Source organism: Ranitomeya imitator, chromosome 4 (genome assembly GCF_032444005.1).
Source record: "Ranitomeya imitator isolate aRanImi1 chromosome 4, aRanImi1.pri, whole genome shotgun sequence".
NCBI lineage: Eukaryota > Metazoa > Chordata > Amphibia > Anura > Dendrobatidae > Ranitomeya > Ranitomeya imitator.
In genome coordinates, this window is record NC_091285.1 from 11,938,821 (window position 1) to 11,953,427 (window position 14,607).

At 50.7% G+C, this 14,607-nt stretch overlaps 1 protein-coding gene across 1 annotated transcript in view; it reads left to right on the forward strand.

Annotated features, from left to right (window-relative positions):
* The first annotated feature begins 13,894 nt into the window (after nt 1-13,894).
* SYT10 (synaptotagmin 10) overlaps nt 13,895-14,607 on the forward strand; it is a 73,607-nt gene continuing 72,894 nt past the window's right edge. The window contains exon 1 of the mRNA XM_069763042.1: nt 13,895-14,118. Within this exon, the coding sequence (XP_069619143.1) occupies nt 13,962-14,118 (157 nt within the window). The 5' untranslated portion in view covers nt 13,895-13,961. The remainder of the gene's footprint in view (nt 14,119-14,607) is intronic.

The following is a 14,607-nucleotide window of genomic DNA, read 5'->3' on the forward strand; positions in this document are numbered from 1 at the left end:
TGTGGGATAATGACACTCGGGGTGCAGGATAGTGACACTCGGGGTGTGGGATAATGACACTCGGGGTGCAGGATAATGACACTCGGGGTGCAGGATAGTGACACTCGGGGTGTGGGATAATGACACTCGGGGTGCAGGATAGTGACACTCGGGGTGCGGGATAATGACACTCGGGGTGCAGGATAGTGACACTCGGGGTGCGGGATAGTGACACTCGGGGTACGTGATAATGACACTCGGGGTGCGGGATAATGACACTCGGGGTGCGGGATAATGACACTCGGGGTGCAGGATAATGACACTCGGGGTACAGGATAGTGACACTCGGGGTGCAGGATAATGACACTCGAGGTGCAGGATAGTGACACTCGTGGTGCGGGATAATGACACTCGGGGTACAGGATAATGACACTCGGGGTGCGGGATAATGACACTCGGGGTGCGGGATAATGACACTCGGGGTGCGGGATAATGACACTCGGGGTACAGGATAATGACACTCGGGGTGCGGGATAATGACACTCGGGGTACAGGATAATTACACTCGGGGTGCGGGATAATGACACTCGGGGTGCGGGATAATGACACTCGGGGTACAGGATAATGACACTCGGGGTGCGGGATAATGACACTCGGGGTACGGGATAATGACACTCGGGGTGCGGGATAATGACACTCGGGGTGCGGGATAATGACACTCGGGGTGCGGGATAATGACACTCGGGGTGCGGGATAATGACACTCGGGGTGCAGGATAGTGACACTCGGGGTGCGGGATAATGACACTCGGGGTGCGGGATAATGACACTCGGGGTGCGGGATAATGACACTCGGGGTACCGGATAATGACACTCGGGGTGCGGGATAATGACACTCGGGGTGCGGGATAATGACACTCGGGGTGCGGGATAATGACACTCGGGGTACAGGATAATGACACTCGGGGTGCAGGATAATGACACTCGGGGTGCAGGATAGTGACACTTGGGGTACAGGATAGTGACACTCGGGGTGCGGGATAATGACACTCGGGGTGCAGGATAATGACACTCGGGGTGCAGGATAGTGACACTCGGGGTGCAGGATAATGACACTCGGGGTGCAGGATAGTGACACTCGGGGTGCGGGATAATGACACTCGGGGTGCGGGATAGTGACACTCGGGGTGCGGGATAGTGACACTCGGGGTACAGGATAGTGACACTCGGGGTGCAGGATAGTGACACTCGGGGTGCGGGATAATGACACTCGGGGTGCAGGATAGTGACACTCGGGGTGCAGGATAGTGACACTCGGGGTGCGGGATAATGACACTCGGGGTGCGGGATAATGACACTCGGGGTGCAGGATAGTGACACTCGGGGTACAGGATAATGACACTCGGGGTGCAGGATAGTGACACTCGGGGTACAGGATAATGACACTCGGGGTGCAGGATAGTGACACTCGGGGTGCGGGATAATGACACTCGGGGTGCAGGATAATGACACTCGGGGTGCACGATAGTGACACTCGGGGTACAGGGAGCGCTGTCGTCTGCCGCCATCACAGGTGACCTCTCCCCCCGCTTCAGCGTGGACCCCTGATTATTGATTTTTTTTTTACCCCGCCAGTTAGTTGATCGTCATCGCTTCATCTGCGGCCCCTGGATCCGAGACAGAAAGTGTGACGAGAGCAGAAAATGTATTAATATTCTGAAGTCAGATGTCAGAAGCTCAGAGGGCTCCCCACACCGCCCGCGTCACCTCGTCTTAGTCACACGCATCAGTGACGTCTGAAATCGATCAGGTGGGATTGACTCATTAATTCCCATCCTGCTGCACAGTCACAATTTACAGGATAACTCGGCACAGATCCCAAAAATTCAGGGCTGATCCTATAAGAGGATTGAAAAAGTTTCTCCCAACGCTTTCTTACAAATAGGTGTACTGTCACTTTAAGGGGACCCTTTTCTATGACAAGTAGCCTAGCTATACCACGTCAGTTATCTACAGTCATGGCCAAAAGTATTGACACCCCTGCAATTCTGTCAGATAATACTCAGTTTCTTCCTGAAAATGATTGCAAACACAAATTCTTTGGTATTATTATCTTCATATAATTTGTCTTAAATGAAAAAACACAAAAATAATTGTCCTAAAGCCAAATTGGATATAATTCCACACCAAACATAAAAAGGGGGTGGACAAAAGTATTGACACTGTTCGAAAAATCATGTGATGCGTCTCTAATTTGTGTAATTAACAGCCCCTGTAACTTACCTGTGGCACCTAACAGGTGTTGGCAATAACTAAATCACACTTGCAGCCAGTTGACATGGATTAAAGTTGACTCAACCTCTGTCCTGTGTCCTTGTGTGCACCACATTGAGCATGGAGTAAAGAAAGAAGACCAAAGAACTGTCTAAGGACTTGAGAAGACAAATTGTGAGGAAGCATGAGCAATCTCAAGGCTACAAGTCCATCTCCAAAGACCTGAATGTTCCTGTGTCTACCGTGCGCAGTGTCATCAAGAAGTGTAAAGCCCATGGCACTGTGGCTAACCTCTCTAGATGTGGACGGGAAAGAAAAACCGACAAGAGATTTCAACGCAAGATTGTGCGGATGTTGGATAAAGAACCTCGACGAACATCCAAACAAGTTCAAGCTGCCCTGCAGTCCGAGGGTACAACAGTGTCAACCCGTACTATCCGTCGGCATCTGAATGAAAAGGGACTGTATGGTAGGAGACCCAGGAAGACCCCACTTCTTACCCCGAGACATAAAAAAGCCAGGCTGGAGTTTGCCAAAACTTACCTGAAAAAGCCTAAAACGTTTTGGAAGAATGTTCTCTGGTCAGATGAGACAAAAGTAGAGCTTTTTGGGCAAAGGCATCAACATAGAGTTTACAGGAAAAAAAAGAGGCATTCAAAGAAAAGAACACGGTCCCTACAGTCAAACATGGCGGAGGTTCCCTGATGTTTTGGGGTTGCTTTGCTGCCTCTGGCACTGGACTGCTTGACCGTGTGCATGGCATTATGAAGTCTGAAGACTACCAACACATTTTACAGCATAATGTAGGGCCCAGTGTGAGAAAGCTGGGTCTCCCTCAGAGGTCATGGGTCTTCCAGCAGGACAATGACCCAAAACACACTTCAAAAAGCACTAGAAAATGGTTTGAGAGAAAGCACTGGAGACTTCTAAGGAGGCCAGCAATGAGTCCAGACCTGAATCCCATAGAACACCTGTGGAGAGATCTAAAAATGGCCGTTTGGAGAAGGCGCCTTCAAATATCAGGGACCTGGAGCAGTTTGCCAAAGAAGAATGGTCTAAAATTCCAGCAGAGCATTGTAAGAAACTCATTGATGGTTACCAGAAGCGGTTGGTCGCAGTTATTTTGGCTAAAGGTTGTGCAACCAAGTATTAGGCTGAGGGTGCCAATACTTTTGTCTGGCCCATTTTTGGAGTTTTGTGTGAAATGATCAATGTTTTGCTTTTTGCTTCATTCTCTTTTGTGTTTTTTCATCTAAGACAAATTAAATGAAGATAATACCAAAGAATTTGTGTTTGCAATCATTTTCAGGAAGAAACTGAGTATTATCTGACAGAATTGCAGGGGTGTCAATACTTTTGGCCATGACTGTATATGACGGGTGGATCGCCCCTTTAAGCTTGCAATTTTGTGTACATAAGGATGAGTTTAGGGCCAGCGAGTAACTTTCTGATGGAGGTTGTTCCTAACCTCTTGGAGAACTGACCTCAGATCTTCCATGTGTAGATCCTTCTGCCTCTTCACTATTTGCTATTGCAGCTATGGCAGTTCTATAGTCAGAGGACCCTACAAACAGCTCCTCGTATATCAGATTTTCAGACATTAATGGAGTATTATAAATGGCAGAGTTACTTTAAGGGTTCTTTAAGGAGGCCTTGTCACTTGCCATAAACTTGTAATGTTTTTACCCGGTGTAAATGCCGTTGTTCTCCTGAATCCGGCGATATTTTTCTTTTGTTTCTACGCCTCTCCATTCCTGAGATATGGCCTATTTTTTTTTTAGCCTTTGGTAGGCAACCGGGTGTGGTCATAAAGAACACTCCCACAAGGAATAATTGAGTACCACCCCCGCTGAGCCAAAAAGACTGTATTTCTACAGAATGGGCCATATCTCAGGAACGGAGAGGCGCAGGAACAAAAGAAAAACAGCGCTGGATTCAGGAGAACAGCAACATTTAAACCGGGGGAACGGGGGGGAATCAGATATCAATGGCAAGTGACAGGTCTCCTTTAAGTAACCTCTTCTGGGGTGATTTATGGGTGCCCTTTTTAGGGCGGTTGTCCATTAGAATTAGAAAAAAAAAAGTTTTACAGATTTTTTTTTTTAGAGAATTGTGTAATACTTTATTTCCCCTATAGGGGAGCTGTAGGGAAATAGATCTGCTGTTGGGATCCCACAGTTGGCGGATTAACCTCCAGGACACCCTGACATTACATTTTGTTGACTGTAATAAGGGACTGAGTGTATGTGTCAACCTTTAGAACACAACATTTAGGACATTTAGATGGAAAGACAGAAAGCAGAGATCTTGAAAACCACAAAAAAATTGATAAGGAAAGAATATCGGGATGATGTTATAACTTTTTATTGAGAACAGAATATTCATCATTTGCCAAAAATGGAAAATCCCTTTAATTCTTGCATTGAATTGAAAAAAAAAAAAAAGTAAAAAATGTAATAAATCGTATGACGCGGAAACACTAAATGAAGACTAATGGACGGTGGGCGCGGCGGCCCCATCTGCAGCAATTAGCCCACCCGTGATGGATGGCCGGGGGTGATCCGCTATCGCCATCGTACACAGGACGCCCGCGGGGCGATGAATAATCTGTGGTTTCAGCGCCGGAGTTTATTACGTTGACAGAAACGTAATAGTGAAAAATGTATCAATTCTATCCGGTGCGAGATGTGAGGATCATGGGGTAACCAGTCAGGAACTGGAAGGGGGCGGGGCCACAAGTCCCAGTGCTCTGATAGTGCCGCACACAGTGCTCCGATGATAGTGCCGCACAGAGTTCTGATGATAGTGCCGCACACAGTGCTCTGATGATAGTGCCGCACAGAGTTCTGATGATAGTGCCGCACAGAGTTCTGATGATAGTGCTGCACAGTGCTCTGATGATAGTGCCGCACACAGTGCTCTGATGATAGTGCCGCACAGAGTTCTGATGATAGTGCCGCACACAGTGCTCTGATGATAGTGCCGCACAGAGTTCTGATGATAGTGCTGCACAGTGCTCTGATGATAGTGCCGCACAGAGTTCTGATGATAGTGCTGCACAGTGCTCTGATGATAGTGCCGCACACAGTGCTGATGATAATGCCGCACACAGTGCTCTGATGATAATGCCGCACACAGTGCTCTGATGATAGTGCCGCACACAGTGCTCTGATGATAGTGCCGCACACAGTGCTCTGATGATAATGCCGCACACAGTGCTCTGATGATAGTGCCACACACAGTGCTCTGATGATAGTGCCGCACACAGTGCTCTGATGATAGTGCCGCACACAGTGCTCTGATGACAGTGCCGCACACAGAGCTCTGATGATAGTGCCGCACACAGTGCTCTGATGATAGTGCCGCACACAGTGCTCTGATGATAGTGCCGCACACAGTGCTCTGATGATAGTGCCGCACACAGTGCTCTGATGATAGTGCCGCACACAGTGCTCTGATGATAATGCCGCACACAGTGCTCTGATGATAGTGCCACACACAGTGCTCTGATGATAGTGCCGCACACAGTGCTCTGATGATAGTGCCGCACACAGTGCTCTGATGATAGTGCCGCACACAGTGCTCTGATGATAGTGCCGCTCACAGTGCTCCGATGATAGTGCCGCACAAAGTGCTCTAATGATAGTGCCGCACACAGTGCTCTGATGATAGTGCCGCACATAGTGCTCTGATAGTGCCGCACACAGTGCTCTGATGACAGTGCCGCACATAGTGCTCTGATAGTGCCGCACACAGAGCTCTGATGATAGTGCCGCACACAGTGCTCTGATGATAGTGCCGCACATAGTGCTCTGATAGTGCCGCACACAGTGCTCTGATGACAGTGCCGCACATAGTGCTCTGATAGTGCCGCACACAGAGCTCTGATGACAGTGCCGCACACAGTGCTCTGATGACAGTGCCGCACACAGTGCTCTGATGATAGTGCCGCACACAGTGCTCTGATGATAGTGCCGCACACAGTGCTCTGATGATAGTGCCGCACACAGTGCTCTGATGATAATGCCGCACACAGTGCTCTGATGATAGTGCCACACACAGTGCTCTGATGATAGTGCCGCACACAGTGCTCTGATGATAGTGCCGCACACAGTGCTCTGATGATAGTGCCGCACACAGTGCTCTGATGATAGTGCCGCTCACAGTGCTCCGATGATAGTGCCGCACAAAGTGCTCTAATGATAGTGCCGCACACAGTGCTCTGATGATAGTGCCGCACATAGTGCTCTGATAGTGCCGCACACAGTGCTCTGATGACAGTGCCGCACATAGTGCTCTGATAGTGCCGCACACAGAGCTCTGATGATAGTGCCGCACACAGTGCTCTGATGATAGTGCCGCACACAGTGATCCGATGATAGTGCTGCACACAGTGCTCTGATGATAGTGCCACACACAGTGCTCTGATGATATTGCCGCACACAGTGCTCTGATGATAGTGCCGCACACAGTGCTCTGATGATAGTGCCGCACAGTGCTCTGATGATAGTGCCGCACACAGTGCTCTGATGATAGTGCCGCACACAGTGCTCTGATGATAGTGCCGCACACAGTGCTCTGATGATAGTGCCGCACACAGTGATCCGATGATAGTGCTGCACACAGTGCTCTGATGATAGTGCCGCACACAGTGCTCTGATGATAGTGCCGCACACAGTGCTCTGAGGATAGTGCCGCACACAGTGCTCTGATGATAGTGCCGCACACAGTGCTCTGAGGATAGTGCTGCACACAGTGCTCTGATGATAGTGCCGCACACAGTGCTCTGATGATAGTGCCGCACACAGTGCTCTGAGGATAGTGCCGCACACAGTGCTCTGATGATAGTGCCGCACACAGTGCTCTGATGATAGTGCCGCACACAGTGCTCTGATGATAGTGCCGCACACAGTGCTCTGATGATAGTGCCGCACTCAGTGCTCCGATGATAGTGTCGCACACAGTGCTCCGATGATAGTGCCGCACACAGTGCTCTGATGATAGTGCCGCACACAGTGCTCCGATGATAGTGCCGCACACAGTGCTCTGATGATAGTGCCGCACACAGTGCTCTGATGATAGTGCCGCACACAGTGCTCTGATGACAGTGCCGCACATAGTGCTCTGATAGTGCCGCACACAGAGCTCTGATGATAGTGCCGCACACAGTGCTCTGATGATAGTGCCGCACACAGTGATCCGATGATAGTGCTGCACACAGTGCTCTGATGATAGTGCCACACACAGTGCTCTGATGATATTGCCGCACACAGTGCTCTGATGATAGTGCCGCACACAGTGCTCTGATGATAGTGCCGCACAGTGCTCTGATGATAGTGCCGCACACAGTGCTCTGATGATAGTGCCGCACACAGTGCTCTGATGATAGTGCCGCACACAGTGCTCTGATGATAGTGCCGCACACAGTGATCCGATGATAGTGCTGCACACAGTGCTCTGATGATAGTGCCGCACACAGTGCTCTGATGATAGTGCCGCACACAGTGCTCTGAGGATAGTGCCGCACACAGTGCTCTGATGATAGTGCCGCACACAGTGCTCTGAGGATAGTGCTGCACACAGTGCTCTGATGATAGTGCCGCACACAGTGCTCTGATGATAGTGCCGCACACAGTGCTCTGAGGATAGTGCCGCACACAGTGCTCTGATGATAGTGCCGCACACAGTGCTCTGATGATAGTGCCGCACACAGTGCTCTGATGATAGTGCCGCACACAGTGCTCTGATGATAGTGCCGCACTCAGTGCTCCGATGATAGTGTCGCACACAGTGCTCCGATGATAGTGCCGCACACAGTGCTCTGATGATAGTGCCGCACACAGTGCTCCGATGATAGTGCCGCACACAGTGCTCTGATGATAGTGCCGCACACAGTGCTCTGATGATAGTGCCGCACACAGTGCTCTGATGACAGTGCCGCACATAGTGCTCTGATAGTGCCGCACACAGAGCTCTGATGATAGTGCCGCACACAGTGCTCTGATGATAGTGCCGCACACAGTGATCCGATGATAGTGCTGCACACAGTGCTCTGATGATAGTGCCACACACAGTGCTCTGATGATATTGCCGCACACAGTGCTCTGATGATAGTGCCGCACACAGTGCTCTGATGATAGTGCCGCACAGTGCTCTGATGATAGTGCCGCACACAGTGCTCTGATGATAGTGCCGCACACAGTGCTCTGATGATAGTGCCGCACACAGTGCTCTGATGATAGTGCCGCACACAGTGATCCGATGATAGTGCTGCACACAGTGCTCTGATGATAGTGCCGCACACAGTGCTCTGATGATAGTGCCGCACACAGTGCTCTGAGGATAGTGCCGCACACAGTGCTCTGATGATAGTGCCGCACACAGTGCTCTGAGGATAGTGCTGCACACAGTGCTCTGATGATAGTGCCGCACACAGTGCTCTGATGATAGTGCCGCACACAGTGCTCTGAGGATAGTGCCGCACACAGTGCTCTGATGATAGTGCCGCACACAGTGCTCTGATGATAGTGCCGCACACAGTGCTCTGATGATAGTGCCGCACACAGTGCTCTGATGATAGTGCCGCACTCAGTGCTCCGATGATAGTGTCGCACACAGTGCTCCGATGATAGTGCCGCACACAGTGCTCTGATGATAGTGCCGCACACAGTGCTCCGATGATAGTGCCGCACACAGTGCTCTGATGATAGTGCCGCACACAGTGCTCTGATGATAGTGCCGCACACAGTGCTCCGATGATAGTGCCGCACACAGTGCTCTGATGATATTGCCGCACACAGTGCTCCGATGATAGTGCCGCACACAGTGCTTTGATGATATTGCCGCACACAGTGCTCCGATGATAGTGCCGCACACAGTGCTCTGATGATAGTGTCGCACACAGTGATCTGATGATAGTGTCGCACACAGTGCTCTGATGATAGTGCCGCACACAGTGCTCTGATGATAGTGTCGCACACAGTGCTCTGATGACAGTGCCGCACACAGTGATCTGATGATAGTGCCGCACACAGTGCTCTGATGATAGTGCCACACACAGTGATCTGATGATAGTGCCGCACACAGTGCTGATGATAGTGCTGCACACAGTGCTCTGATGATAGTGCCGCACACAGTGCTCTGATGACAGTGCCGCACACAGTGATCTGATGATAGTGCCGCACACAGTGCTCTGATGATAGTGCCGCACACAGTGCTCTGATGATAGTGCCGCACACAGTGCTGATGATAGTGCTGCACACAGTGCTCTGATGATAGTGCCGCACACAGTGCTCTGATGATAGTGCCGCACACAGTGCTCTGATGATAGTGCCGCACACAGTGCTCTGATGATAGTGCCGCACACAGTTCACTGATGATAGGGCTGCACACAGTGCTCTCATGATAGTGCCGCACACAGAGCTCTGATGATAATGCCGCACACAGTGCTCTGATGATAGTGCCGCACACAGTGCTCTGATGATAGTGCCGCACACAGTGCTCTGATGATAGTGCCGCACACAGTGCTCTGATGACAGTGCCGCACACAGAGCTCTGATGATAGTGCCGCACACAGTGCTCTGATGATAGTGCCGCACACAGTGCTCTGATGATAGTGCCGCACACAGTGCTCTGATGATAGTGCCGCACACAGTGCTCTGATGATAGTGCCGCACACAGTGCTCTGATGATAGTGCCGCACACAGTGCTCTGATGACAGTGCCGCACACAGTGCTCTGATGATAGTGCCGCACAGTGCTCTGATGATAGTGCCGCACACAGTGCTCTGATGATAGTGCTGCACACACTGATCTGATGACAGTGCCGCACACAGTGCTCTGATGATAATGCCGCACACAGTGCTCTGATGATAGTGCCGCACACAGTGCTCTGATGACAGTGCCGCACACAGTGCTCCGATGATAGTTCCGCACATAGTGCTCTGATGATAGTGCCGCACTCAGTGTTCCGATGATAGTGCCGCGCACAGTGCTCTGATGATAGTGCCGCACACAATTATCCACTATGTGGGGGCCATTATACTATATGGAGGGCTATGTGGGGGCCATTATACTATATGGAGGGCAATGTGGGGGCCATTATACTATATTTAGGGCTATGTGGGGACCATTATACTATATGGAGGGCTATGTGGGGACCATTATACTATATGGAGGGCTATGTGGCGGTAATTATACTATATGGAGGGCTATGTGGGGGCCATTATACTATATGGAGGGCTATGTGGGGACCATTATACTATATGGAGGGCTATGTGGGGGCCATTATACTATATGGAGGACTATGTGGGGACCATTATACTATATGGAGGGCTATGTGGGGGCCATTATACTATATGGAGGGCTATGTGGCGGTAATTATACTATATGAAGGGCTATGTGGGGACCATTATACTATATGGAGGGCTATGTGGGGACCATTATACTATATGGAGGGCTATGTGGCGGTAATTATACTACATGGAGGACTATGTGGGGGCCATTATACTATATGGAGGGCTATGTGGGTGTCACGTTTCACACCGTGACCGTCACTCCGTCACAGATCGGGGTGACTTTAGGCCAACAGATGGCTATTACATGTGCAGGGGGGCTTATCTTAGTTATCCCTCCACTCCACAATGTGATGAAAAAACACACACAAGGCTATTGACCTCTTAGTTTACAGCAGGGGCTTATTTTAGGTATCCCACTGCTCTTCAATATACCACGAACTGCAGGGATTTATGTATATCCCGCTCACTGTTCCACTTAAAACTTGCAGCTCTCTGGCGCCCCCTTACTGTTAGGTCAGATTAGGTACTGCACCTAGGGTAATTAGTCACCAGAAAGGCTGCCTGCTATGTACTGGATATTGGGCACGCTGCAGCGACGCGATAAACTACTCCCACTCAGGCAGGAACAATAATTATCAACGCCGCAGTCGCTACAACAACACCCAGAGGCCTGCACACAGTAAGCTGCCACCAGCTTCGATTAAACGGGTCCAAAGCTAACCCAAAACAGTAGCGGAATTCCCTTCAGGAGACAGGGTACGTTTTAGAGCATGAAGAACGACTCTAGTATTAAATATTATACTCCGTCAAAAGTTTCAGGCAGTGTTTATAAAGTAAGTCATATAAAGATGTTACCATATGAGACAATTGAAAAAATATGTACAAGGTAATTATAAAATAAACAGGGATTAAATAAGAAAAGGTACAACTCACATGTTCTCAGTTCATATCAGTTCAGGCAACCAGGCTAGTGGGGTTTTCCATCTGTCCCAGTGCATTAGGTACAGCTCTTCAGGTCAGACTCACATGGCTTCCAGCAGACAGACTCCCTGCTGGAGTCTGGCCAAAAAACTTATAGCTGCAGCCTGTGACATCACAGAAAGGGGTTGGATTACCCCGTCCCTCCTACCTCTTCAGTTTAACTAACTTTACCCTAAATTTGTCTAATGTTTGTAACTCCGCTACAGAACATGTCATAGTCATAACAAACCCAGCATTCATCTCGTCTTAACATTGGCATTCTAATGAGATCAAATATGTCCTATGTGTGATGCATAATTACAGAGAAATCCCTATTTTTTTTACCTGATGGAGTTAGAAGCTCCTGTTCACAGCGGTTAACAGATCCGTCGCTGGACATAAAGAATATGTATTTTCCTTTTTTCTAGCCTAACTCATTCGCCCAATATCTTATCATATTAGAACAAAGACTCTCATGGATTCTGGAAACTTCTAAATCCAGTTTCTGCTGGAGGAAGATTTGAGCCTGGTCGTAAAAAATTCTTTTAGGAGGGGCAGGAGGGGTTTGGGAGCTGAAAGTCAGGAATTTGCAAGAAGCCATAAAAGATTTCCTAAACACACATTCACAAGGCAAGCTAAACACAGAGAGAAGGGGGGGTCGCCGCCCACCCTATATATGCTGGCAGCGAAACTACTTATATGATATTTCATACAATATCGTGACAGTGGGGACCATTATACTATATGGAGGGCTATGTGGGGGCCATTATACTATATGGAGGGCTATGTGGGGGCCATCATACTATATGGAGGGCTATGTGGGGGCCATTATACTATATGGAGGGCTATGTGGGGGTCATTATGCTATATGGAGGGCTATGTGGGAGCCATTGTACTATATGGAGGGCTATGTGAGGGCCATTATACTATATGGAGGGCTATGTGGGGGCCATTATACTATATGGAGCGCTATGTGGGGGTCATTATACTATATAGAGGGCTATGTGGGGGCCATTATACTATATGGAGGGCTTTGTGGCGGCCATTGTACTATATGGAGGGCTATGTGGGGGCCATTATACTATATGGAGGACTATGTGGGGGCCATTATAGTATATGGAGGGCTATGTGGTGACCATTATACTATATGGAGGGCTATGTGGGGACCATTATACTATATGGAGGGCTATGTGGGGGCCATTATGCTATATGGAGCGCTATGTGGTGACCATTATACTATATGGAGGGCTATGTGGGGGCCATTATGCTATATGGAGGGCTATGTGGTGACCATTATACTGTATGGAGGGCTATGTGGGGGCCATTATACTATATGGAGGACTATGTGGGGGCCATTATACTATATGGAGAGCTATGTGGGGACCATTATACTATATGGAGGACTATGTGAGGGCCATTATACTATATGGAGGGCTATGTGGTGACCATTATACTATATGGAGGGCTATGTGGGGGCCATTATACTATATGGAGGACTATGTGGGGGCCATTATACTATATGGAGGGCTATGTGGTGATCATTATACTATATGGAGGGCTATGTGGGGACCATTATACTATATGGAGGGCTATGTGAGGGCCATTATACTATATGGAGCGCTATGTGGGGGCCATTGTACTATATGGAGGGCTATGTGGGGGCCATTATACTATATGGAGCGCTATGTGGAGGCCATTATACTATATGGAGGGCTATGCGGGGGCCATTATACAATGTGGAGGGCTATGTGGGGGGCATTATACTATATGGAGGGCTATGTGGCGGCCATTATGCTATATATCACACTGTGTTGGGTCGAGGGTCTCCATACTTGGCTGGGAGGGTTGAGGTGCGGTACAGTGGGAGCATCATACTGTGTTGGGGCCGGGGGTCTCCATACTTGGCTGGGAGGGTTGAGGTGCGGTACAGTGGGAGCATCATACTGTGTTGGGGCCGGGGGTCTCCATACTTGGCTGGGAGGGTTGAGGTGCGGTACAGTGGGAGCATCATACTGTGTTGGGGCCGGGGGTCTCCATACTTGGCTGGGAGGGTTGAGGTGGGGGCATCATACTGTGTTGGGGGCACTTTTGCTGGCGCCATACTTTATGGGGGCAAAGAGAGGGGACTCTGGGGGCTTCATTAGGAGGAAAGTCACTTTGTCCGATCTGCAGTGTTGTGGGATTCGCTCTTTTTTGTGGGGGGCAATTAGAACTTGCGCTGTGGCCCCTGGTTCCCCTGCAGCCCCCCGGAGTGACACAGCTGCTTCATAACATCATGTACACGACCCCCTTATATAACGCTGCAGCCCGCTCCCTCCGGTGCCTCAGTGCTGCCTCCTGGCGGCCGTCCTCCCGCTATAAGGCGGCGCTTATTACCGGCTCCCGTGGCCGCTGTCAGTGCGCTGCGCTCCGCTGTGCCCGGCGGATGGTGCCGGCTGCTGCTCCCGCCCTAGATGACCGGGGACGGGATGAGTTTCCACAAGGAGGACGGGGTGAGCCTGTGCCAGAAGGCGCTGCAGATCGTGTCCGAGCTCTGCCTGGGGGGGCAGGTGGAGTGGGACAAGTGCACCGGCATCTTCCCCCGGAGCAACCAGGGAGCCGGCTCTGCAGGTGAGTGTGCGAGCACCGGGAGCGGGCAGACCGGGAGCGGGCAGAGCGTCACCGGGAGCGGGCAGAGTCACCGGGAGCGGGCAGAGCGACACCGGGAGCGGGCAGAGATTCACCGGGAGCGGGCAGAGAGTCACCGGGAGCGGGCAGAGCGACACCGGGAGCGGGCAGAGATTCACCGGGAGCGGGCAGAGCGACACCGGGAGCGGGCAGAGATTCACCGGGAGCGGGCAGAGAGTCACCGGGAGCGGGCAGAGCGACACCGGGAGCGGGCAGAGATTCACCGGGAGCGGGCAGAGATTCACCGGGAGCGGGCAGAGCGACACCGGGAGCGGGCAGAGATTCACCGGGAGCGGGCAGAGAGTCACCGGGAGCGGGCAGAGCGACACCGGGAGCGGGCAGAGATTCACCGGGAGCGGGCAGAGTACCACCGGGAGCGGGCAGAGATTCACCGGGAGCGGGCAGAGAGTCACCGGGAGCGGGCAGAGATTC